This window comes from Lissotriton vulgaris, chromosome 6 (assembly GCF_964263255.1).
Source record: "Lissotriton vulgaris chromosome 6, aLisVul1.2, whole genome shotgun sequence".
Classification (NCBI taxonomy): Eukaryota; Metazoa; Chordata; class Amphibia; order Caudata; family Salamandridae; genus Lissotriton; species Lissotriton vulgaris.
In genome coordinates, this window is record NC_141694.1 from 435,170,036 (window position 1) to 435,198,007 (window position 27,972).

Here is a 27,972-nt window from a genome sequence, read left to right on the forward strand (position 1 = left end):
AGAGGACCCCTCTTGGGACTCAGCATAGTTGATGCTGTAAATATGAGCGACTTGGATACATGCTTCCCTTCCGACCTGCCTAAGATACCCTAAACCTCACAGAGATAGTCCTCCATGTCCCCTGTTTTCCTGTGAAATGTGCATATGCCACATGCGAAATCTACCACTGATTACTCCACTCATACATCTTACGCTATCCCCTCCCACCCCTATCATATACCTATACTTGCAATGCCTACAGTGAGTACCTCCAACCCCGTCCCCCTATCCTGTTGTTTGACTTTTTACTTGTTATTGCATTTTCTGGTTTGATTCAACATTCTGCTGGGACTAAGAATGCCACCTGTTATGCATGTAACGCTTGTTAACTTCAACACCTCCTGTTATTCATGATTGTATAAGAGTAGTTCCTACTGTATTACTGATCTTATTATACTGTGGAAAGTCCCAATAAAAGAATATTAAAAACAAGCACTGGCATAGTCAATAGGTCTTGCCTTTGGGGCCTTATAAGTGTTTAGCCAGAGCTATTGACGTTGCCAATGTCTTTAAGCTGTGCTGTAGAGAAGTGTGGCTCCTGTGCAGCAGGCTGAAAAGTTGCGATAAAGTGTCAGAAGCATTTCTGTTACCTTGTATATGACCAAGAAAGCATTATGTACAACTGAACGAACATAATAAAAAAAGTATTTGGTGGTGGTGACTGGTGCGGAGACGATGCTGAGGTAAATGTAAATCCAGAATTTGTAAAGCCTGAACAGCTACCCGAAGGCATCCCGGCGCTAGGGGTCGTCGGGAAGATTAAGCTAGTTATTGCCCAGAGTCACATGGTGCTGGGCGGACCTGCCGCCAGCGCCGGGTATCGAACCGTGAGCCCCAGATTCCAGCATCAGTCACCCTGGCCGCGGCACCACACCTCTTCCACTGCTGAATGATGCTTAGGTCTTGCTGAGTGATGATGATGTGATGGTTTACTAGTGCAAAGGCGATGGTCAGTGATGCTGCGGTGGCGTGGAGTGAAGCTGCGGTGGCGCGGAGTGGAGCTGTGGTGGCGCGGAGTGGAGCTGTGGTGGCGCGGAGTGGAGCTGCGGTGGCGCGGAGTGGAGCTGCGGTGGCGCGGAGTGGAGCTGCGGTGGCGCGGAGTGGAGCTGCGGTGGCGCGGAGTGGAGCTGCGGTGGCGCGGAGTGGAGCTGCGGTGGCGCTGAGTGATGTCGTGACAGTGTCTTTGCTAGTCACAGTGGTAAAGAACTCCCTCCAAATGTGCATGAGTGAATAAAAAATGCTGATATTTTGAAGCACACAGCTAATGATACCTTGCCCTGTGGGATAATAAAAAAAAAAAAATTGTGAATGGTTAATAAAAAAATAGCTGTGCACTAGTGAAAAACGAATGCCGATATTTTAAAGCAATGCGGATATTTTAAAGCGTGCGTCACACGCGTGCTTGTCACAGTAAAAGAAGAACCAGAAAAAGAATCCGTAAATCAACTGTCTCTTTAGTGTGCAAAGAGGTTTGGCAAGCGCAGTAGTTTGTTGTTGGGTACCTTTGTGTGAGTGGTTAAAATGTCCAGGAAGCATTCAAAACAAGGAGGCACGTCTTGCGAGTGGTTTGCGGTGTGCGCGCCCTGTAAGGGTGCCTGCGAGCGGTGCGCTTAATGAGCCATGACGAGAGAGGAAATCCAGATGGCGTCTGTGCGTGTAACCGCACGCTTTAGGCCACACAAAAAAATTGTGGTCACTTTTTGAAGCCCCTTACTGAAACTCTCGCCAGAACAGCGCATGCTCGCTGTCCTAGGCGAGACCTAAAAAGTGGGGTCAGGGTACTTCTACTCTGACCCCTTCTATTTCTTTCATCATTCATTTTTTAACCCCCGTGACCGTTACACAAAATGGCAGCAGTAACTTTCTACACAGGTTGTGGCCAACCAATCACTGCACTCCTCTTGGCGTGTGAATTCGCGACCAATCGCAATGTAGTTGCGCAGGCTTTTGCACCTCTAGATGCAGCAACATAGAGTTTATTGATCTGAAATGCTTCTTGCCCACATAGTTTGTATTCCCTTTTACTGCCTTTTTGTTTTGCAGGCAAATGATGAATTCATAGCAGTTTAATGTTTTTCATATCTTAAAGATTATCAGATCCATATTGTTGGGCCATTGGATATTGGAAGTTCATATAAGCGGTTGCCCTTATGTGTTCCTTCTGGTTTTCAGAGGTCTGATGGTCGAGCCTTTCTGTAGTTTTAGGCACATACGATTGATTACCTGTTCACAAAGTGTATAGTGCAAATCATAAAATACTTACAAATCTTTCTTTCCATTGCTTGGATTCTCAATTTTATGACAATCGTGTAGGCACATCAGATACGTTCTCTATTGAAAGCATATTTCCTAAATGGCGAAAGTTCTCTTCCGTCAATGGATGCTGCTTCTGGAGATGGTCTTGCTGGGGTTCATAGTATTTTTCAGATTTTTAAATGTCACTAGTGGTTTGTCACTTGGCTCCTTAGCACTGTATTTAAAACGAACAGTCATGTCTTTAAAATCACTGGCATTATTCTTAAATGTCTAGCTATGAACCGTTAGTGAAATGTTACATCTGTTTCAATTTTCGTTTTACCACATAATAGACTGTTCTCGTCCACCACCAGCTATTTATGTAATAAAATTCCCAGCCTCAGCTTTATTATGTTTGTCAATAATGGAGATCATGAAAAAATTCACCAAATGGTATGTTATTTTTCTGATAGTAGTAATGGGCTAAGGTCGATTGTAAAATACTGTTAATCAGGGTTGATTTCATGTAATTTTTATTGCAGAAAGTGTTCTTTAACATGTAATTCTACATTAAGAAACACCATGGTTTCATATCTGTAAATCACAGTGAAACATTCATAATCTGATTTAGTTTGACAAAATCTTGCAGTTCATTCATAATAACATGGTAGATTAGCAAAATGTCATCTACAAACCAAACATATAGGGATGCTTTCTCATAATATCTTTCACATATATAATTCATCATTTGAGGCTCACTCACTTTCAGGCACCCTCATGAAAAAGTTGGCATATGAAGTAGTGAACATGAATCCCTTTGCAGGTACTGATCTCTGTATATATAGAGCATCTTTATATAAAAAGTTAATGAATGTTCTATCCTGTGGTAACAGCTGACCTGCTTAGTATGCTCAAATAACTTTATTTCTTCTTTGTCAAATGTCTGAGTGATCCTATTCCACTTGGCTTTCCTCCTTGAAAAACCAAGTCAGCATTAGGGTGGCAAGAAAATTGCATTTGCATCCATTGGCCAATTCATGTATGCACCCCTCATCATAATTTTGCTATAATAATTAAAAAGTAACGCTCTAGTGATCATGTTTTTAGGAAGTGATTCGAAAGTAGGTACTTTTGGCATGCTAAATAATACATTTAGACAGAATATTCCCAGTGCTAGATTCTTTATGCATCATCAGGCGGCACTTCATCTCTCCATATAAGATAAAGTCTGCACTGTAATTAGGAGTGGGTTACCTGGCCACATAAGTCTAGCCTCTTGATGTAGAATATGTCCACTATTCATTAGAACTATTTTCCTGACCCCTAGTTTGTTCTCTTCTGAACTTGACCAGTCTGCTCCACAGCGGCGCTGGCAGAATGTTGAAAGCTTGATTATAAAATACCCACCTTTGAACAAATACTTTAATGACATTATACCGATCGATTTGCTCTAGGATATTCATTTATTTTTAGATCAGAGTCCTTTCTCTTTATTAGAGGTCAGGCAATGTCCTTCTGTCGTGGAATGTGTATTCTGTTAGAGACTGCTCCAGCCTTCGAAAAATGCATTCTGATAGGCACATCATTTTTTTTGTAACATATTTTTATTAGCATTTATCACAATCTCACATGAACCGATACAGTCATGACTAACTTTCATTTATCCATTTTGTTACAGAGTATCACACAAGTCGGGTACCATTTTCATCCCACCAGATTCAGACCCAGTATTTACTATACACAACTGAGAAGGATAACTCGCATATCGTAAACGGGGATGTTAAACTTTTCTGAGTACTTTACACTAATAAAGTTCTAACCGCTACAATATATTCTCTAGACCTCATGTACCTATATATGTCTGATGGAACAATCCATCTCAAGTAGGAGCTCCGACAGAGCCATCTCACGGTGCCTTTTTAAACTTGACAGTTAGCGAACATATGCAGGGTGACCTGTTATTCTTCAGGATCTGAAAACAACCCAATCTAGATGTGGATTACACTAGGTAGTCGGGGGTTGGGGGAGCAGCCCAATCTTCAAATTACAACCCCATACACTCGAAACACCATGACATCCAGACAGGCTCCCAGGGATACCCATTGTCTATGTTCTCCATCCCATTTCAACCCACCAGTCCCGCCCTCAGTGTCTTATTATCCTCACTGCTTATTCTTGTCACTTATTACGAGCCAGCTCGCTCATCCAAACCCCGGTTGTAGACACTCATCAATCACTGGTCTGAGACCTATCCAGTTGACCTTGTTCAGAATCTTCTTCCCGTTCCTGGTGCTCCCAAGCATCTAGGGTCTTCCACCATTGCTCCACAATGGGGGCACCTTCGCAAGCCCCTCGCCTCCTCCCTACTCTGCGCCCTCCCATCTGCATCTGCCTAATAAATCACGTCTTGTCTCCAGGTCACTACCACTGGGACAGCTGCAGACTTCCAGGCCATGGCTACTCTCCTTTTGGCTAGTACCAGGGCCAAATCTAGAAATCTGTTCCCAACTTTCCGTTCAGACGGATGAGGGAAGTCCCAGGAGGGAGCCCTCGACAGTAGGATAGAGTGTACTCCCCTGTGTTACATTCACTGCCACCACCACTGCTTTTCAATATGACCTCTGACCAGGGCATGCCCGTACCATAAGGACAAAATCTGCATCTTCGCAGTCACACTTGGGCCTATGGAGAACAGGTAGCCTTGCAATAGTGAAAAACGAAAATGGATGTAATTCATATTAGGACATGTCACACACACCAGGGCATGTCCTACCGTATACATACAATGCACCCTTCACTTGGGCCTACCATAGGTGTGTCTGATATGAAGAAAAGGGCAGGTTTAGGGACTGGCAAGTGGGTGCATTTGCCCATTCAGCATGGCAGTACCAGACTGCACACAGGCTCTGCAATGGCAGACCTGAGACACACGTTTACAGGCTGCTTCTGTGGGTGGCACAACCAGTGCTGCAAGCCCACTAGCAGCGTCTGGTTTACAAGCCCTGGACACACTCAGTGCTCTGTACTAGGGTCTGACAAGTAAACCAAATCAGCCAATCATGGAGTCACTAACCCATACATCAATTTACAATAGGGAGAGCATATGCACTTTACCACTGGTCAGCAGTGGTAAAGTGCCCAGAGTCATAAAACAGCCAACAACCGGTCAGACCAAATATAGGAGGAAGGCAAAAAGTTCAGGGATGACCCTGCAAAAAGGGCCAAGTCCAACATTTACGTATTGCTTCCGACAGAGAGCAGTACAGCCACTTAACGTATGCAGGTACTTTGCTCCTGCTCGAGAACAGTCTCGTGGGGGACACTTTGTTTTTAAACCTTGCATCTGCTTTGTGTGTTTTAAAATCATTCATTTTGCCTTCTGTCCTCAATATTGTTACCTGATCTGCGGGGGGTTTCTGTTTCCGCCGTGCACCCTGGTCCACCGTGGTCTCTACTGTTTGTGTGGAGGGTGTAGGCGGCTCCATTGCTTCTCTGCCGGCTGGTGAGGGGCGGAGACAGGGGGGTTAGCGCTCTAGTGCGCCAAACCTTCAAATGCAGCCAGTTGTGCCCGCTGTGTTACAGACCTATGGAGGTACTTTTCTCCTGCTTGAGAACAGTCTCTTGGGGGACATTGTTTTTAAACCTTGGATCTGCTTTGTGTGTGTTAAAATCATTATTTTTGTTTCCTGTCCTCAATATTGTTACCTGATTGGGTGGGAGGGGCGGGGGTCTGTTTCCGCCGTGCACCCTGGTCCACCTGGGTCTCTACCGTTTGTGTTGAGGGTATAGGTGGCTCCATTGCTCCTCTGCCGGCTGGCAAGGGGTGGAGACGGGGTGTTAGTGCTCTAGTGAGCCAAACCTTTATACCTATATAAACAGCATGCCCTGTTCCCCAAGCAGCCAAAGGCAAACTCGTCTGCTCCCGTCCGTGCCATGCCAAGTCCGCGCCAGGGATGCTGCCTCTCCGCTGCAAGGTCCGCTTGTCTTCATTAGCTAAACATTTCAATGTGAAACCGCACCAAATCAATTAACAGATATTCCACATTTTGGAATCACGTCAAAGCCAGCCGGCAGGCACAGAAGTGATTCAATATTACTCTGAAAAAGAAATCTGGTGGATTTATTTATTGCTGATGGGAAGTTAAATAATTGCTCCATCTTCACCATTTCACAATACTTCTTAACATATTTTAACCACGTTGTGCGAACTTGCCGGTCACATGCAAATAATGCTGCTAGCGATTCCATGTAGGGAGTCTGCTCTGGAGTTGACCAAAGCCACACCCAGTACATCAATGATTTTAGAGAGGAGACCATATGTATGCAATTTTAGGGTTGGATCCATCCTTGGGAGCGTAAGGGGAATGTTCATAGGTAAGGTAAAGAGTCCCCTTTATAAATGTATTCTTAACTAAGGTAAGAACAGTTGCATCAACATACCCCCATATTTCTTTCCCATATATGCTGCAGCCACCGTCATAGCTCTATATATATATTAAAAATACTGCATTTCTAAGGAACTGTCCAGAGGTAATTGCGGAGTACTTCCCTGCACCATGCCATGAAATGATGAATTACAAGAACCTTGCTGTCACTTTAATTTGAACTGTTGGGCACTAGTCCCTTCTCGATGTTTAGAGTCACGTTTTAAGAAAGCTAACGAACCCATCCCCTGCAAAGCTGCATATGATTAAGCCTCATAGAGGCGAAACGCGTCGTGCAATGTGCAATGCTGTCTCCATTAAAAGAAACTACAAACAGCACAATTGGAGTGGCCGTCATTGAGTTACTTATCGTAACTTACAGGTGGAGATTTGTAAGGTGTCTGACACACCTTGGAAGGACGGCCCTGACGCGCTTGGTGGAGGCGCTTTCCTTGTCAGGATCGTGAGAGTGGAGAGAATCCAATTTAAAAGCGCCCGCCGGCTGTGATATGCAATTCTACTACAGAAAGATGAAGTGGCCTCGGTGAGGGGCCCGCCTCGACTGCAGAGAAGAACACAACGCAGCCAGAGTCGGCGACGGAGACTGTCTCCGAGCCCGTCGTGCTGAAAGATGCTTTTTGGAGGACAAATGAGGAAAAAAAACGGAACAATACGTGGATGGTAGCGAGATACCCTTCGGAACATATCACTGCTGGGAAATACAAGCCACACTTGGAATTGTTCCTTTTAAAGGCATTTTGTACTAAGCTGCTGATTAACCCGAAGGTGAAAGTCTTGCCAAAAACTACATTGGGGGACACTACTTACGAAGAGACAGCAATGGTGCATTCTGGTTACTGTGGTGCAAAGGACACAGGGAGAAAACAGTAATGAAAAATAGTAACGGGAAACCTGTATTAAAAATACTGCATTTCTAAGGAACTGTCCAGAGGTAATTGCGGAGTACTTCCCTGCACTATGCCATGAAATGATGAATTACAAGAACCTTGCTGTCACTTTAATTTGAACTGTTGGGCACTAGTCCCTTCTCGATGTTTAGAGTCACGTTTTAAGAAAGCTAACGAACCCATCCCCTGCAAAGCTGCATATGATTAAGCCTCATAGAGGCGAAACGCGTCGTGCAATGTGCAATGCTGTCTCCATTAAAAGAAACTACAAACAGCACAATTGGAGTGGCCGTCATTGAGTTACTTATCGTAACTTACAGGTGGAGATATATATATATATATATATATATCAGGTGACACCGCATCGCCCTAGGTGGCCTAATATTTTCTCCTAATAGGCAACATTCTCTGGTTGGGCAAAGTTTTACTCTTTTCCAAGTGGCCCCCTGGGCCATAGTATCTGTCACCCTTACTCGTAAGTAATCAAAATGTTTGACCTGTTCTGTTTTGAAAAGACCGCAGTGGATTTATTGCCATATACTTTGAATTTGCTGGATTTAGCTCTAGGCCCTTGTTCTTGCAAAAGTGGGCAAAGGAGTTCAATTCCTCCTGTAAACCCATAGACGTTCTATAAATAAGTAGAATTTCATCAGCGAACATTAGAAGTGGCACAAATACCCCTGCAGTCTTGAGTGCATCATGCTTGCATTCTGATAGCCATTTGACAGTCCAGTTAATGTAGAGACTAAAAAGTGTAGGTGGATGTACGCAACCCTGCTTTACTCCCCGTTTAATAGCGTTTGAGAGTGTCCCATGGAATCTCAATGTCCCCCATCACTCCCCTTTCCCTGTCCCCACAAAAAGAGGTCTCAATTGCTCTATTAACTTAAATAGCAATGTAAAATGACAAAATCCACCTGGGCATATCTATTTCACCTGTCAAGGACAGTTTCTCTGCAAATATCTAATAGATTTTTGTCTGAACTGTGATGTTAGCATCTTCATATGTTAGCAGAGACCAGCTTGAGTTCAAAAACATATTAATTACAAATGTTGATCTCACCGTCTGATCTTGGGACAATTTCCATGTCATCTAAAAATGGCCATAATGTCTGATCCAGGAGTATATAATCAATAATACTAGTAGTAAGTCCCCTTTTGAAAGTTGGGCTGGTGGGGGATCGTCAGATCTAGTATTACCGTTTGCTGTTCTTAAGCTATATTCCACAACCATATCCTCCAACTGCACTGCCACAGACGTAGGTTTTATGACATCCCCCCTAGCTGTAGTTGATGATACAAAGAAGTGGGTAAACCTTCTTAAATTCTTCTTTTCTACAGTGAGTCTCGTGTTACAATCGCCTGTGTTGATTTTTAGGGTACTCCTATTAAAACGTCCAACATATATCTATGAGATAATTCACAGTGGAAGATTGAGTATTATAGGGTACCGATCTAATATACATATTTGCAGTAGCAATATGCCTGGCCCCTTGGGGGGTATGTATTTTGATTTCTAGACCCTGTAAATACATGCTACTTGAGGGAATTACTTAAGCTGCTGGAAAGAGATCCAGCCTTCGCCATATCAGTAGGTCCCTGATGCTCTCCTCGTCAAGGATGGGACAGCGTTAACATTAAATGTGACATAGTCCGATCTAAAAACTGGTTCCACCGCCCAAGTCTCCTGGAAACGGATAATTTGATACTCGTCTATGAACTACCCTCATTCTGTGGCTGCAAGCTTTTTCCCGAATCTCACCATATTCCACGCTGAAAGACAGAGAATGTCATCTGGAGGCTCCCCCTTCTCTGCTCCGTGTGAAGTTGGGCAATAATCCCAAAACCCTGTTTCTAATGGAGGATTTCCAATGACCAAGGGCTAAAAGGGAAGTCCCCATTCATCAACTCTCTCAGCTAATTCTTATGGCGTTGTTGGCTTTAGGGAGTCTCTTCAACATCTCCCTGTCCGTTAGTCATCCGGCAAGACAAGGGAACACTGGAATTCAAGGCCTGGCTCTGCATTTGAGCCTGTGCCAGGGCGTCTCCACGCCTCCCCAAGTTTACGGGAGCGTCCCCTGCCCAATCAGTTTTATAGGGCTTTGTAGCAAATAGTTGTGTGGGCTGCCCCTGTTGGCGCACCCTCGGGCCCTGCAGCTTTGGAAGGGGCCCTTAATGGTTTCCTGCTGGCAGGCTCGCCCTAAGCGCCTATTAGGCCCCTTGTATTCATGGATGAATCCGTGCCAGCGCCGGTCGATCCACCTCTAACTCTTGCGGCGCTAGCCCCTTGCCGTCAACGCACCGCCATACTCCTCTCCGACTCCAACACGGAGCTGGATGGGTGTAGTCCTATGCCGACAGGAGGCATTCCTTTCAGGCCAGAGCCTGTGCCCTGTTCCTTTGGGCTAGGACTCTGAGATGATTGGGAGGGGCCACTGGACCCTGATGAATACAGGCCCTCGACTGAGGACATCTGGTGTGAGGATCTGGCAAATGCCATTGATCTGCATACCTCCTCAGATATTGGTTTGGTCGCTCCTACCATGGTTAATGAGGAAGGAGCTTCATTTGCTACGGTGGTGAAAAGGGCGGCTGAGGCCCTGGACCTTCAGCTGCCCTTGTTGGCTGTCGAGATGAACGTCTTAATGGAGGTGCTTCAGCTATGAGTGACCCGATCCGAACTGCTTTTCCCATTTAACGAAACCCTCACGGACGTCCCACTCGGAACCTAGTCCAAGCCCTGCTCTTGTGAATGACAAATACCCTCCACCATTGCCCCACCCCAGGGGACCCATATTTCCTCACCTACCACTTGGTGGTCCAAATCTCCATTTCCAAAGTAAATCCTGCCACAGCTCATACCACTTCCCCAACAAGGAATCGAAGAGGCTGGATACCTTGGGAAAGAAGATATTTTCTTCTGTTAGCCTGGAACTGCAGTTGGTGAACACTGCATGTCTTTTGGGTAGATGCTCCCACTCGCTTTGGGACTCAGTTGCGCATGTGCTGCCTATGGTCTTGGAGGAGGTCAGAGCCATACTCTCCTTAGTTATTTCTGATGGGAGGGACACAGCTTAGTTCAACGCAGAGCGCTTTCATTGTCCGTAGTCCTTAGCCTGGTTGAGCTCCACTGGCTTTTTGGGGGATGTCCATGCCTTGCTCATGAACATGTCCTTTGATGGCTCCATTCACTTCGGAGACCAGGCGGACTCCTCGCTGGTGCGCTTAAAGAACAGCAGAGCTACGGCCAAGTCCTTGGGCCTTTCCATGGCCCCTCGACATCCACAATCCACCTTTCACTCTTTATGTGGCAGAGAACGGGGTTTCCAGCCATGTCTCTACCCAATCAGACACCATGGACCACAGCCTTCCCAGCCCCTGCGTAGTCAAGGACGCAGTACCTGCAGACCTTGTGGGTCAGTCAGAGTTCAGGCTAGTCCACCACCCCTCCGGCCCGCACAGCCTCCAAGTCTCTGTTGTTTGCCCTCTAATAATAATGGTCATCCAGTGAGAGACAGTGCATGCCATCCCCTGCACTGCTGGAGTTCCATAGCATCCGACCGCGGGGTTCTCCAGATTATCCAAAGGGGCTACTTCCTCCCATTTGTGACAGCACCTCCACCCATGCCACCCACTACTGACTGGATGACAGAGTACCACATCTCATCACTCTGCCAGGGAGTGGTGGCTCTCTTGGTCCAGGAGCCATAGAGAGGGTGTTGGCATAGGTCGTGGTTGTTATCCCTTCTACTTTCTGGTGCCCTAGAAAGATGGAGGCCATCGTCCTATTCTAGACCTGCACCCTCTCAATTTCTTCCTAGAAAGGCATGTAGGAAGGTAGGATCCTTCTGGCATGGTTACTCCAACTTTTTGCCAGGTGTCCGTGTGTTTTGGACTAGTCTGACTGGGATCCTGCTAAACAGGACCCCAGTCACTGTGCTCTCTCCCTAAATTGGACAATGGTAGGTACCTTGGTACCTTCCTAATTGGCTACTGGTGTACCCTTCTAAGTCCCTAGTATATGGTACTAAAATACCCAGGGCATAGGTACACCAGGGGTCTCCCAGGGGCTGCAGCATGTAGTATGCCACCCATGAGACACCACTCAAACCGTGACTACAGTGCTGCCATTGAGGCCTTTGTGAGCTGGTGCTTGCACCACTCACAACAGATATGTTTCCTTATATCTGAGGTCACTGCATTTAAAACCTATAAGTCTTAAGAAGAGGAGACACTCTAACGACTGGAACCAAATAGAGCATTGTTGTTCTACATTGATCGTACAAAACTGTTCTGGATAGACTATCAACTCTTTGTGAGGCATGTCGGAGCCAAGAAAGGGAAGGCTGTGCATAAACTAACCATCTACTTGATTGTACTGTGCATTAATATCTGCTACGCCAAGAAGCAACACCTGAGAGTTTACATGCTCATATACCAGGCCAAAGGCTGCGACCACTGCATTAGCATGCAGAGTACCAGTCCTGGACATCTGCCAGGCTCAATGTGGGCCTGGCTGCATGTGTTTACCAAGCACTACTTCCTGGACAGTTGAGTCCATTGTTACAGGTACATTGCCCATTCAGGCCTGCAGGACTTTCTGCTCTAAATCTAGTTAGCAGGCACTCCTCCGGGGAGGTATTGCATGGAATCTCTTCTATGATAAGAATTGTGTGGGTTGAATTTTCTATCAGATGAACAAGTTACTTACCTTCGGTAACATCTGATCTAGTAGAGACACTATTTAAACGCAGATTCCGTACCTACCTTCCCATCCTTCACACTCTACAAAGGGATTTCTAAGTCCTCTGCTATTCTCTTTTCAGGGCCCTAGTTCCACACTCCAGTGTTCTTCGTGGCTCAGCGCTCCTGGTGTTGGCTGTCACAAAAAGAAACTGACGTCAGCGCACAGGGGTGCCCTCTGTTTAGGCACCGTGCACGTCACTAATGTTCCAGACAACACTAACAATGCCATGCGGAGCTGATCGAGGCCATCTACCATCATGTAGGGGTACTGCTCACGAAAATTTCTGATCTAGCCTGACTCCTGGGAATAATTTGAATGTAAGGAATCTGAAGCTAGATAGTCGCTCAAGGTAAGTATTTTTCAACAGTTCCCATACTTCTTTTTACCTCGCCCCCAAATTCCTGGACCCCATCTCATTGCACTCCGAATAGTTCCCCTTCATTTTTGTATGCACTTCAACCTCTGCATATATCAATCTAATAAGTGCCTTCCAGTGACCATCCAAAACCTTGTTTGCATTTTCCTCGAGTATACCCTGAAGGTCTGAAACTTTTTTAATATTGAAAGTCTCTTCTGCGTGGAACCAACCGTTTTTATCATCCTGGGCATCATTCCCGTTGTCCTAAATATTTTACTAAATTGTTTTGGACCCTTAAAGGTATATATTATTTTCCCTTTTACAAACGTAATGTGTCAATGCAGAAACAATAAAAACATATTACGCTGTTATTGTGTTTGAAATGTGTTAGCCTACCAACATGGTGCTTTTCTATTGGAACGCTGGGTTTTAGGAGGGAATATGGTCCTAGAACAGTGGTCACCAGAGACTGGCATTGTGATTTGAATACACAGCTCCTGGATGACTAAGAAAACATTTTTAGCCTGCATTTTTGGTAAAATATGTAATCACATTTATTAAAAGTACAGTGATCACAGGGAGAAAAGACAGCAACTCCTCTCTTCACTGTTCGCAAGCAGAATTTACTCATACTTACATCTACATAGATAGTGGTAGCCCTGTGACAATTATTAGCAGTAAACAGAGAGTAAATCAAAAGTTATCAACGACCGTCAACCCCTCTCGTATCATGCTTATCACATGCTCGTTTCTGCTTTTTAGCACACTAATCTGCCAAATTAAACTCCGCTCCCCCTTCAACGCTGGGCACCTCCTCTCCCAAGATTTGAGGCCTTACCTACTTTTTTTTACTGTACACTTGTCAGCAAAAATTACATTAAAACTAGTACTCTTGAGATTGACCTTGGCAAAGCATGAAATAAGTCCAAAATAAAAGCATCTTCAAGGTCATAACTTATCGAAAGGAAACATATCTGCTGAGCAGCATGCTCCAAAGACTAGGATGATCAACTATGAAAAAAATTCAGAAACGCAATAAAGACTTTGCTATTACCATAAACATTACACAGTTACTTGTCAGACCACAGGTCACTATGGTTTGTATATGCATTGCTTAAAACTGGCCCTCACGCTCCCTTTGCCTACGACTCCACTCATAAGACACTGCTTTCTACTGCCACATTAAGTCAAAAGCACATCTCCCGGACTCATGTATGACAACAAATGCACCACTCCTAGTTGAAACCTTCTACGAACACCCCTTTCAAACAATACACCATAAGTATTAGTAATGCCAATACGTCTGGCTTTAAAGGAAAGTTGTTTGGTAATGTGAAGAATTACAATTAAATAGCATGGAAATACACATGTATTTGTGTGGAAGCAAATAACTGTAGAATAATATTGATGTAGGTTAAAAGGCCGGGTGACAGAGGCACAGTCAATCCAGACCTACATATCCATGTAGGTTAATGACTGCCCTCCTTCATCTGTGCTCTTGCAGAAAAAAAACATATAAATTATCTATTTTTCAATATACTTTAATAGCACTCCTATGCAATGCACTTGCCCTTGAACGTTCAAGCTTAGGCAGCTGGATAAGTAAATATAATCACTTCTGCATGGAAGGCAAGCACTTTTTGTAGAAGCACACAACTTCTGCCCAATCAAAACATACTCCTTACTCCCAACATGTGTGCGGAGATAATACCCCTTCCTAGTGAGGATCACATAATTGTATGGCGACAGCTAAGCTGTCAAGCCAGACCATGAAACCTGTCTAGCTAGTGGTCTACAACCTTTTCTGTAAAAGGGCTACTTATGCTCAATCAAACTTATCACGAGCAACTGTAAGTGATGTGATAGTCTATTGAAGACTGTCAGCAGTGATGAGTGCATTAGGCAGGGTTGCTAGCAGTAAAGTAAAAAACAAGCCGTTTGGAATGCATTGTAGTACATCCATTGCTGCTATTCCCCGGAACCAAGGTAATAATATGAGTAATACATGTCTCCAACTCCAATAATACAATTAGATTTATTTTGGATATTGAACAATTTTTCTCCAAGCTTGAGCTTATGAGTTCTGAAAATACACACATTTTCGTCTCAAATTCATGCTTTTTAATTTTAGCATACAAATAATATAACCGAGCAAAGGCTTTCATGTTAGTAGGCTGAAGCGCGCAACTCTCGGGTAGCTGCTACTCATTGGAGACGCCTGTACTAGATTAACCGGAGAGTACATTGTGACCTTGCCAAGGAACAGGAAAATGCATTTGAAATACACAAAACAGTAGAAAGTGGAGTTGTTCTTGAGCAGCAGGGTTTTCTAGCTGTAAACTGATTTTGCCTTGCACCGTTCCTTTGTTACTTTTTTACTCATTTATGACATGGTAATCTTTTGTTTGGGAACTATGCTGCTGAGCAATATGTAGAGAAAGATCGGGCATAGTCTGAGGCCTCCATTTTTGTCATAAATTCATAGCACCTCTCTGGACCTAAAGCCTTCTAGACTAGATATTCTGTTTCTGTACACAATTTCATCTTATGTGCGCTATTTACCTGCTTATGCTGCGTTGATCTCTAAAAGTATTTTGGATATTGTAATGTGAAATATTCTCATTCGGTTTTCCTCATTTAGAACCCGATGCCGTGAAGCAGGTGCCGCTGCAGTGTCGCAGAAGACCATAGCCCAAGTTGCGGAGATATTTCTTGTTAAAGCTCACTGCTTATCTTGCAAAATGTTGTTCAGCAGTGATGAGCAAGTCTGCCAGCATAAAAAAAGCACTAACCACAATCCAAAACTGATTACCAAATTGCAAGAATCGGTCTTGGTCTTCTGCTATGTCAACGAAGGAGTCCTAGATCCTTCTGATGTGCGCTTATCCGTGGGTCGGTCCAATCAGAACTCTAATATGCTTAAAAGAGCGTTTGATCACCTAAGTTCGAAGAATGAATCCTTGAAAGTCAATAATTTGAAAAGAAAATCTCAAGCAACCGGGGGACTACTAAAATTAGAAAATATGATAGTCACTAAAACTGTATGGTTCTGTGAGTGCAACCAGAAGTTTGAAACTGACCAAGTGGCAGAGAAACACATTTTATCTGCAAATAGCCTCTGTTATAAATGCATGGTTTGTGGGAAAAAGTCAGAAGAGTCCACCGTCATTCAGTTGCACATGAGCCGTTTCCATGGTGGAGCGCATTTGAAAAATTATTATTTTTGGTGCAATACTTGCAAAGCCGAGCTGTCAAAGAAGGAGAACGCTCTGGCACATATAGCTGAATGTCATAGTGGCCACACTTATTATTATGATCAAGAGGCTGAAGAAGAGCCACCCTCATCCTCGTCAAAAATTTTGCCACAGCCCTCATCCAAACAGAAGTTGTCAGCATCTCCTCCCTCACCTGTTAGAGGAAAGTGGGAATGCAGCATTTGTGAAGAGCTCTTTGATAGTGAAGAAAGCGTTCAGCAACACTGTAAATCATTGGGTAGTCATCAATTCCACAAGGTTTGCTGCGACCTTTGCAAACTGAGCTATCACAAGGTAGAGCGATTCTACCGGCACTGTCAAGAGCAACACAACGGGGAGATCAAGATGAAATATGTGTGTGGCCTATGTGAGGACCTTTTCTTTGATGCAGAGGAAGAATTTCTCGTGCACTACACAAATGTCCATAGCAGAGAGTATGTGTTTTTGCCTGATCAGGCAGAAGTGTCCATAAAAGACCAAGAAACCATTTCTTCAACACCAGAAGACACTGCACGTTTAACATGCGGCTGTCTGACAGTTTACACAAATAAAAATCACCGAAAAGATGACCTAGTGAAGTGTAAAGACAATCTTTTGGCCAAAGGTTCTATGTGGTACAGCTGTAGCATGTGTAAAGCAACAGGCCAAAAGGAAGCCGACATATTGGAACATTTTTGTTTTAAGCATAAAGAGCGGTCCGGCCGGGTATCATTCGAAGTAAAGTGTGGAACGTGCACAAAATCGTTCGATGACATGGAAGGTGCCCAACAGCACTACCACGCCTGCCACAGCTTTCTGCAGAAGCCAAATCTGAGTCATCCCTTTGGATCCACTGTACCAAAAGATGGGGTGTTCAAGTTTACTGCCAGCAGCACATGTACAGCTAAGCCGCTTGCCAGCAAAGTCTCAAGTCATCCAAGACATGTAGAAAGTAGTATTCGCCCCTGTAGTTCGATGTCCACCACAGAATCGTCATCTTCTGACACCAGTCGGGGATGTGAGTCAACTAGTACGGGCACAGGTAACTTTCATTATGTGTTTATCCATGTATGCCATTAAAATGAATGTCTATGGTTAGAAAACATTTTGAGGAAATGAGGACTTTTGCATTGTACTCACATCATACATTATTTTCTTATGGATATTCGAAGCTGCACCACAAACGCACTCTGTTTGTTTGTAATGTAAACTAATTACTGAACGCCTGTTTGTAAAATGATTATGCTTATGCACAACCAAATTCGATTGAGATGAGCAAAAAAAGCCATTTGTAAAAGTAAACTTCACTTTCTTATTCACAATTGGTGGAGTATCACTCTGACAAATGACATTCTGAATCTGAAAGATGCATTCGCATATTGGATTTTCTGAATATTTAATAGTATGAGATGTAAACTGCAGTGAATACGAAACTTCATGGCTTTTCACAATTAACATGTGGGGAGTTTCACACTCTGGAAACCTTTGCAGAATTGCTCTTGTGAGATGCAAGAGTAAGTACTTTCCATTCTGATAGACTTTTAGCTGCAGATTCCTCACCTTTTGACTATTCACCAAGCATCAGACTAGATTTGGATATTTTTTTTTTTTTTGCTGTACCTCTGCTTGTTGGTAGGTGGCGACATACCATTACTGCATCGTAACGATTCTGCTCCAAAAATAAGAAAAAATGTGCTTGATTTATTTAGGCGCCCCTTATGACATTATTTATGGATCTCGAGCACCCTGTAGTATCCATAGTCATTTTCTTCCTATAGTTTGTCAAAAATTCACAGTGTGCAAGCAAATGTCACTCCCCAAAACGACAGGATTTAAGCCCTGTAAGGACTGTTGTATACAAATTTCTATGACAGATACCATCACTTGTTCATTTGCTGCTTGGGGTCGAGTTTTGTGACTATAGCCTGCAGCGACGGCAGTTCAATGAATACAAAGACCATCCGAGACCGAGAGGCAAAACTCTATTTTGCAGAGCATAAGAAGACCCTGCAGCAAGAAAGGTGGAAGTCACGGTCCATGTCAAAGGTTCGGTCCTGGTCCTGTTCCCGCACCAGAGGCCAACTCCCTATTGTGCGCCATCAGGCCCAAAAAAACGAAAGGCTTTTCATCTGGAGTACTACAGGTGGGTTCGTTCTTGGTGCCACCCTAAAGATTATGAAGACCACCCACTCTGGGGGCCCACATGGACCCCTGCCCTCCCCCACATCTACCACAGAGCCACAGAAGACATCGCCCCAAGCTTCAACAAATCATCAACCACTCCTTCGAGACCACCTCCTTCCCCAACGACTGGAAACACGCCGAAATCAACTCTCTCCTAAAAAAAAAAAACCTTGGCGGACCCCACCAACCTCTAAAACTTCAGCCCGATCTCCTTACTCCCGTTCCCAGCGAAAGTTTTGGAAAAAGCCATCAACAGCCACCTTCATAAAAGAAAACAACATCCTAGAATCCTCCCAATCAGGCTTCAGGAAGAACAATAGCACCGAAACTGTCCTACTCACTGCGACATCCGCTCCCTCCTCGACAGAGCAGAGACTGTGATCCTCATCCTCCAGACCCCTCCGCGGCCTTCGATACTGTCTCCCATTGCACCCTAGCCCGCAGACTCCACAATGTCAGAATCCGGAACAAGGCCCTGGTCTGGATCCGTTCTTTCCTCTCTGGCAGAACGCAATGGGTCAGACTCCCTCCTTTCCTCTTGGAACCCACTCAGACCACCTGTGGGGTCCCCCAAGGGTCCTCCATCAGCTGTTCAACGTCTGCATGGCCTGCTCGCATCCATCGTCGGACCACACGCACTCAACATCTTATTGTTCGCAGACGACGCCCAACTCCCCCTCTCCCTGTCCATTAAACCCAACCTCTCCGAACATAACTTTCAAGATGGTATGGAAGCTGTCGCCAGATGGAAGAAGAACGTCTGCCTCAACGCAACATTGGCAAAACGGAGGTGCTCATCATGGGCCCACACCCCGACGCCTGGAATGACACCTGGTGGCCCCCTGCCCTTAGGACTCCCACGGACCAGACATGCAACCTCGGAATCATCTTTGACTCCGAATTCAAAAAGGGTGCCAGATCAATGCCGTCACCTCTTCCTGCTACCACACCCTCTGACTACTCCAAAAGCCCTTCAACTGGATTCCCCTTGAACACAGGTAAACCGTCACCCACGCCCTAATCAGCAGCAGACTAGACTACAGCAACTCACTCTACGCAGAGATCAACAATAACCTCACCCGCAAACTACAGAATGTCCAGAACGCCACCGCCAGACTAGTCCTCAACCTACAGCACCACTGCCACATCAGCCAACACCTACGAACTCTACACTGGCTCCCTGTCAAGGAGAGAATCACCTTCAAGCTTCTCACCCTCGCCCACAAAGCCCTCCACAACACCGGACCCGCTTACATAAACCACAGCCTCAAGTTCCACGCACCCCAAAGATCCCTCCGCTCAGCCCAGCTCTCCCTTGCAACTGTACCAGGCACAAAGAAGACCAGATCAGGAGGACGCTCCTTCTCCCTCCTCGCTGCCAAGGCATGGAACTCCCTCTCGACCTCCGACAGACTCCATCACTCCCCAAGTTCTTGAAGGACCTCAAGACCTGGCTCTTCAACTGAGCTCTGTAATCTCTGTTGTGAGACTCGGTGGCTCAAGTCTTCCTTGGTGTCCCCGAAGTTTTCCTACCTGCCCTTGCCCAAGCCATCCAGTTGGTCAGGATGCAGCCAAGTTTAAAATCTGTTGTGGATTGGACACCACTGAGTCTGTCAGGCTGGCCACTGGCAACAGTGTCGCCATTCGCCGCCATTCTTGGTTGTGCTCCTGTAATTTTTAAGGTGACATCCATTCATCTCTCATGGACATGGCATAAGATGAGAGTGCTTTGCAAACAAATGATGGACGAAATATTGAATAAATCATACATTCACCCCAGTCAAGAGATCTGGGTTAAATCCATTGTTCTTTTGCTCACCATGCCACCCAGTTTAGACCAAGCCATATGCAAATAAGTCTTGACCCTGTGCCTCATGGGAACAGTCCAGACCGCACTGCCAAGCCAGGTCCTCCTTAGACCGGAAACAAGAATCCTGGGACCGGTTTCTGGGTATTACCCTTCATCAGCCAGGCTAGCTTGGATCCAGTGGCACAGTTAGCAAGGGACCCACGTCTGGGCATATCCATCCACTTGGGGTGAAAAGAGCTTTGTAAACAAATGATGGACGGAATGTTGAAAAAATCATACATTCACCCCAGTCAAGAGATCTGGGTTAAATCCATCGTTCTTTTTGCTCACCATGCCACCCCCGTTTAGACCCAGCCATATGCAAATCACTCATGACCCTGTGCCTCATGGGAACAGTCCAGACCGAACTGCCAAGCCAGGTCCTCCCTGGACCGGAAACAAGCAACTTGGGACCGGTTTCTAGGCATTATCCTTCATCAGCCAGGCCAACTTGAATCCAGTGGCACCCGTCCTAGGATGCTTTTTTCCAGTCCAAGGAGGCCCTGGCCTGGCAGTTCGGGCTGGACTGTTCCCATTGGGCACAGGGTCAAGACTGATTTGCATATGGCTGGGTTCCAACTAGAATGGCATAGTGAGCCGAAAAACAATGGATTTAGGTCCAGATCTCTGTACTGGGGTGAGTGTATGACATTGTTCTGCATTCTGCCCATCAATTGTTGTGTTTGTGCAATGAGAGTGGCCTGTTCGGGGATAAGGCAGACTCTACTCTCAAGCGGTTCAAGTAGTGCAGGACCAAAGCTCTCTAGGCCTATTTGCCGTACCTCGCCGTCTGCACCAGACATACCAATCCATTTTCAGCTTCTGCAAAGGTGCCCCATACCACCAGCCTGTCCCGCCACAGCAGGATGCCCAGTAGTAGTGTGGCCATGGTGTCCACGACCTCCATGGCCAAGATCAATAGGCCACTACAGCCCCACCTGCCAAACCCCTCTAGCGTGCCCTTCGTGGGGCACAGCCACCCAATTGGAGGCAGAATCTAAAGCTTCGTTCAGGGGTGGCAAGCCATAACATCAGACAGGTGTGTCTTGCAAATTTTTGGAAGGGCTATGGCCTCCCTTTCATTTCAGCACTACCGCACCTTCCTCAACAGCTGTTGGAGGACAATCTTTCTGTTTTGCAGCAGGAAATGCAAGCTGTTTTGCCCAAGTGGTATATTGAGAGCTGCCTGCCCCAGAAATAGGTTCTAGAATCTATTCTAGCTTCTTTCTGGTGCCCACAAAGGATGGAAACCTTTGTCCTATTTTACATCTGCGCCCTCAACACCTTCTACTGGAAGGGAAAATTTGAGAAGCTCACGCTGGCCCCGGTCTTGTCTCAACGTTGCCCCACCAGCGTTCATGAATGTGATTGCAGTGGGGCATGCCTACGGAGGTCAGGAATGCCAGTCTTCCACTGTCTCAGCGATTGGCTGTTAAAGGCGGGCTCACCCCAGACCGTAGTCAACCACCTCCAGACTACAGAGAACCTCCTGTCATCTTTGGGATTCACTATCAACGTTCCGAAGTCACAGCTGACTCCTTCTCACTCTGGACACGTTTCAATGTTGTGCCTTTCCCCTGGGAAAGAATGTCCAAGACATTTAGGCCATGATACTGGTGTTTCAGCCTCAGTGTTGGAAATTAGTGAGGTTGACTCTGAGGCTACTGGGATTGATGGCCTCCTGCATCCTGCTGGTTGAGCACACCAGGTGGCATATCTGGGCTCTACAATGGGACCTGAAGTCGCAGTGGGCCGAACATCAAGGGGACCTCTTCGACCACGTCCAGATTTTGGAGGACTGCAAAAACAATGCAGTGGTGGTTACGGGACCATGATTGGGTCAACGGTAGACCTCTCCAGTCCACACCCAGAGCTGACAGTAGTCACTGTTGGGAGTTGGAGGCCACCTGGCAGAGGTGGAGATCAGAGGCATCTGGTCTCTGGTGGAGTCCGTGCTACATATCAAACTTCTGGAGCTGAGGCAAGCCTTCCTTTTTCCATCCAAGTGATGCTGGTGAAGGTACTCACAGACAACACTACCACCATGTGGTACTGCAAAAAAATGAGTGGGGGTGGGGTTGTCACGAACCTTGTGCCAAGTGGCCTTGTGCTTCTAGAAGTGGCTGGAGCACCAAGGAAACTTCCTAGTGGGGAACCAGTTGGCAGGATCATTGAATGGCAAGGCAGACAAGCTCAGCCATCGGCGCCTCGTGGATCACAAGTGGCACTTAATATCAGAGGTGGCGCAAGGTCTCTTCTGCGAATTGGGAGCACAATATCAGCTCTTTTGCACTTTGGAGTCGGTAGAAAATCTGAGAGCCTGAGCCTCTGGGGAGAACATTCTGGTGGGTGCTGGCGCCTGATTGGCTGTAGTTTGGACTATACAAGATGACTAGGATAGTCATAGATGTGGAAGTTTTTCCCACTGTAGCATTGGCTACTTTACTTCCTGGTTTATTTTTATTAGTATTTACTACATATTTATGGCATATTATTGCTTTTTTTTGTACCGTGGGTCTCCACTTCGACGACGGGGAATGATTCAGGCATGTGAATCTAGACACCAATACTGGAGAACCACAGATTACAGGTAAGTAACTATTGTTCTTATTCATTACCGCTCCACCGGATAGGTCGTCTAAAAGGCTGGATACCTTTCAGAAGAGGATGTTTCCTTCTGCTAGCCTGGCAGTGTAGTCCATGAACACCCATACCATCTGGGACTTGGTTGCGCAAGGGCTGCCCATGATCTTAGAGGAGGCCCAAGCCATAGTCTCTCAAGCAGTTGCTGATGGAAGGGATACAGCCACGTTCACAATACAATGTGAGCAGGACACAACTGACTCGCTGGCAGAGCATTTTCTGCCTGACTGAGAACCACTGGCTTCTCGGAGGATGTCCATGTTTCATTAATTGGCATGGCTGTCAGATGTTTGAATGCCAAGAGCACTTTCAGTTTGAAGTGCTCCCCTTTGGCCTCACCAGCGCACCACGGAGGTTCCTAAAAGTAATAGCAGAGGTTGCAGCTCATCTGCGTAGGTCAGGAATTTTAGTCTTTCCCTACCTCAACGATTGGCTGTTGAAGGCGCACTCGCACCAGGCAGTAGTCTCCCACCTTCAGACTATGGTGAACCTTCTGCAGTCACTGGAGTTCACTATCATTGTGCCAAAATCACACCTGACTCATTCTCAGACGCTCCCTTTAATCGGGGATGTTCTGAACACACTGCAGATACCAGCCTATCCTCCCGAGCGGCGATTCCAGGATATTCAGGTTATGATACCAATATTTGGGGCATTCCTGAGGAAGTTTTATGACTTAACTTTGTTTGTTTGTGTGTAGTTTACTGCATGCATCCCAACATATTTCTTTGTGTTGTCTTCCACCTCCCTTTGCTCCATCCTAGGCGTTGGTCTGCTCATGGATAGCATTGCCACTAATCTCGTCTATACTATGGCCAAGAGTAAAGACACGTTTTGAAACACTGCTGTGATCACAAAATAATTCTCACACTTTTACTATAAGACCAGTTCATGCAAATTTCCTTTCTGATGAGTGTAGCCTTGTTTTAAATAAACTACTTGCCGGAGATTAAGAACACTCGTTTGTAATAAAACTGCTTTCCTTTGCTGCAATGCCAGATGATATCTTTCGTAGTTGATGATTAATATCTGTTTAAGATCTGTTTCATGCATATTATTTTATTTATTTGGGAACCTCTATTTTCTGTAGCTTTAGCATTCCTTTGCGTCAGTCTGTCATTTGTAGCTGAAAATCCAGAGAATAATTTGCTGTTTATCAGATGCCAAATAACATGCCTTCCTTAACTCATAATTTTCCTTTTCCGCTTAATCCTGCTTCCTACTCTAGTCCACCCTGCACATACTTTGATACACTATTGCTGCATAATTTCGCTGGTCTTAATAATTGTATTTTAAATGTCAACATTTAGAAGTGTCACAGTTCTGGGAAATCAGCTCGAGAAATAGGGTGTTTAGAACCAAAAACCATTTATTTATGAACTTATTTTGAGAATGCACTTGTGTACAAAACTATATTTTAATATTTCTTTTCAACTGTTACAATGCATGTTTAAATTGTGCATTTTTTTCTCAATTTGCCTTTGCCAATTATAGAGTATTCAACAGATTCATCTGAGTTTATCGAACTTCCGGATTTGGATTATCTCCGGACAATGTCTCATATCATTTTTGTTGATTTGGACAACTGGGCAACATTTTTCAATCGCCTTCCAGGACAGCTCAACCAGGGAACATTTGTTTGGGGGTTTCAAGGTAATGACAGCCACAGTACTAACCTAATCTTATCACTTTTCTACAAGTTTGAGAGGAATCTCTGTTCCAAAAATATTTTTTCAAACCACTGCAAATCTGCACTTTTTCTTAGTATCGCACCGCACTGCTTTGCCAACCCTAGGTTCATTTTGATGGCTCTGCAGTGCACTCAAACTGAGCTTTAAATCTGAGTTGGAATTGAATTTTGCACTACATTCAATGTGGATACTTTCCTTTGCTGTTGTAAAATTAACTTGAGTTTGTCATCTTGTTTGGTTTCAACATGTCAGCTTTCTTTGATAAATGTTCCATCTGTCTGGTGATTATGGAATGATAAACATATATTTCACCTTTGTGACATTTATACTGCAGGAGAAAAGTATAATGTGCTAGGCGATGCTTCACGAGATATTTATGGGAACAGACCTCATTTGTAGCATTTTATAGCAATATTTACATTTCCTGCATGGCGCAACAATAGAAGAGATTCTCCAAACTCCGGGCGACCGTTTGCTTACCTGTCCCCAAAGATAATGTGCAGACGAAACATAGCCACCATTTTCCTAACCAATGGGACACCATCTTGTGATCTCAAAGAGATGTACCACAAGGTAAACATCAAATGGAAGAGAGCTAGCTGGTAGTGACAAGGGGTGGTAGATCCAGGGCTATTACCACCTACCTCATGTACCAGAGTGGTTAGCCATCTCTTGTGGAGAACCTGGGAGTCACTTGTACTGTGTTGACGGTTATATTTTAACAGATATTATAGTACATAGACTAGTGTTCGGGGCATGTGGGCTGCTGAATTCATATCTGTGCATAGATCGCCGCCTAGTGTTGGGTCCAGATGATTGCACATTGTTGTCCTGGAAGAGTCTTCGAAGTATCAAGAGATAGGTGGCTCCTCCCCTGGACTACAGTGCGCATGGGCATCCTCTCTATCCACAGATTGTTTTTTTTCCGCCATTGGTTTCGGATGTACTTTCTCAACTCCAGTTCGGAAACTTTGTTCTAACTCTTTACTAAGGCCAAAAGGCCTTCAGGGCATCGGTATTGTCTCGTTCGGTGCCTGTTTTTCTCCATTTCTTCGAACCGGACGTCGAAGGCAGATTTTGACTTTCGACACCAAAGGCCCAAACTACGACGACGATGGAACGGAGACCGTTCAAACGATGCCCCGTCTGCAATTTTAAATACCCTCACATTGATGTGCACCCAGTGTGCAATAAATGTTTATCCCCGGACCACGACGAGGCCAGCTGTATGGCCTGCTCGAAGTTCCGGTCCAAGAAGACGCTTCGAGTTCGACGCGCAGCAAGACAGTCAGCGCAGAAGTCGGCGCCCGAGCCGGTCAACATCTTCGAGGCCGGTGACGAAGAAGGCGCCGACGAAGAAGATCCTGACGAGCAGTCTGACCCAGCGTCGGAGCATGACTCCAACTTCGATGTGGACGAAGAGGATGAGGACTACGTCCATGAAGAAGACGTCGTCGAGGTAGGGGGCGACGAAGAGGCCATCGGGGCCGTCGATGACGACTCCAGTGATGAGCCAGGCCCAACCGTAGTAGCGGGCCTAATACTGACAATACGCTCCCTAAGGCTCAGGTCGAGGCATCGCCGGAAGGCCTTAGCCAAGATCGTACTCCACATTCTATAGCCCCGCGTCCAGTCCCGGCTAAGAATACTTCAAAGGAGCCATCGATCGATCTTTCAAAATCGAAACCGAAACATACAGAGCCAAAACAGAAACCGAAACTACTAAAGGTGGTCATCGGATCGACGCCATCAGACATGTCAACGCCAGTCAAGTCGAAGACTGTTGGCAACCCTTCGGGGTCGAAAGGGGGCGCCGCCTCGAAGACCGGGGCGCCGAAGCCAGGCTCTACAGTCAAGCACGTCACATCGACGCATTCGGACTCGACGTCGACGCCCAAGCATGGCGACAAGACCAAAGGTCTCCAGACCAAAAAGGCTGTCGAGCCGAAGATTCCAGCGCTCAAACCGCTACTGGGCAAAGCTCTCGAGTCGAAGACCAAAACCGACCCAAAGCAGCATATTGCATCGACGTCCAAGGCCGTACATGCTACGCTCCGTGAACTCGAGTCGACGCAAGGAAGCAAGCATGCTAGTGAGTCGCCGAAACAGCTCGGATCGAACACTACGGCAAGCTCTAAGAAGGTCGGCCCGTCTACAGGTCACCCTCCAATTAAATACGGTCTGCCGCCAACGGCTCGACCCAAGCATCTCGAGCACCACAAAGGCACCGACCCATCCAAAACAGTGTCCGCGCCTTCGAAGTCCACTCCTGAGGGGGTTATGTTCCAAGAACCCTCCTATGACAACTCTTCATCGACTCGGAATCTGGCAGGCTCACCATCCATAAACGGAAGATCGCACCTGAACATCCTTTAGAGGCGTACAAAATACCTCTTAAACGGAAGAAAGACTCGACCACCTCACCAGTTCTCTTTGAACATGTTGAGAGCTATTCACAACAAATGGCATATACTCCAGCGCAAAGCGTGGAGGACGTGGGTGATGAATACGGTCAGACGTCGTTCACTTATCAGGCTGACACTGATCAGGAGGAACCTCAGCAATGGACTGATGCTGTAGACCCTGACGATCCACAAGCTGCATCGGACACTCAGTCTTACAATGTCAAAACCTCGCCTACTGAAGACACGGCGGCGTTTAACGCTTTGATAGAAAGGGCAGCCCTCAACCATGACGTGGAAATGCACGCAGAACCTGTGGAAGAAGATTTCTTGTTTGATACTTTCTCCACCTCTGAAAGGTCGACAAAGACATTGCCTATGCTGAAAGGAGTCCTCAAACATGCTGCAGACATTTTCAAAGAGCCCACAAAGGCAAGGGTTATCAACCCGAGGATTGAAAAAAAGTATAGGCCTGCTCCCGTGGACCCTACCTACATTAAATGCCAGCTCCCATTGGACTCCCTCGTAGTGGCCAATGCTCGCAAGAGGGCGAATTGCAACCTAGTGGTGATGCTCCTCCTCCGGACAAAGAATCAAAGATCTTGGAGGCGTCAGGAAAGCGGGTGGCAGCACAGGCTGCTAATTTTTGGAGGATTTCAAATACACAGGCCCTATTGGCTAGATACGATAGGGCTCACTACGACACGTTAGAACAGCTGTTGCAGCACCTGCCTGATGTTTACAAAGAGGGAGCAGAAATGATCATACAATAGGAGAAGTTAATTTCTAATGCATCCATCAAATGTGCACTGGATGCGGCAGACACGGCAGCTAGGGCCATTAACACTAGTGTAATGTTAAGATGTCACGCCTGGCTCCGCATCTCTGGGTTTAAACCAGAGATTCAAACATCTTTGCTCAACCAGCCAGTTAACCCGGACTTCCTTTTTGGTCCCGAGGTAGACACTACCCTCGAAAAAATTAAAAAGGACACTGAGACGGCAAAATCCATGGGGGCTCTGCAGTCACAGCAGTTTCGGGGCAGTTCCTTTCGTCGCTCCGGTAATAGGGGAGCCTCTAGAGGACAAGCCTTACAGCAAGCCCAGTACAGCAAAGGGAGCACACAAACCACCTACACAAAGAATAACAGGGGTGGATATCGTGGGAACAGCGCCAAGGGCAGAGGACGTGGAAATAACAATGCCAGATCCTACGCTCCCAACAAACAGTGACGCCTGGTCACTGCCCCCCGACCATTT

The 27,972-nt window shown here is 45.9% G+C and overlaps 1 protein-coding gene across 1 annotated transcript in view; it reads left to right on the forward strand.

Moving 5' to 3' along the window:
- Nucleotides 1–27,972, forward strand: part of ZNF451 (zinc finger protein 451) — an 837,322-nt gene that overhangs the window by 450,267 nt on the left and 359,083 nt on the right. Inside the window, exons 9-10 of the mRNA XM_086926452.1 lie at nucleotides 15,353–16,986; nucleotides 24,115–24,273. Coding sequence (XP_086782578.1) covers nucleotides 15,353–16,986; nucleotides 24,115–24,273 — 1,793 coding nt within the window. The remainder of the gene's footprint in view (nucleotides 1–15,352; nucleotides 16,987–24,114; nucleotides 24,274–27,972) is intronic.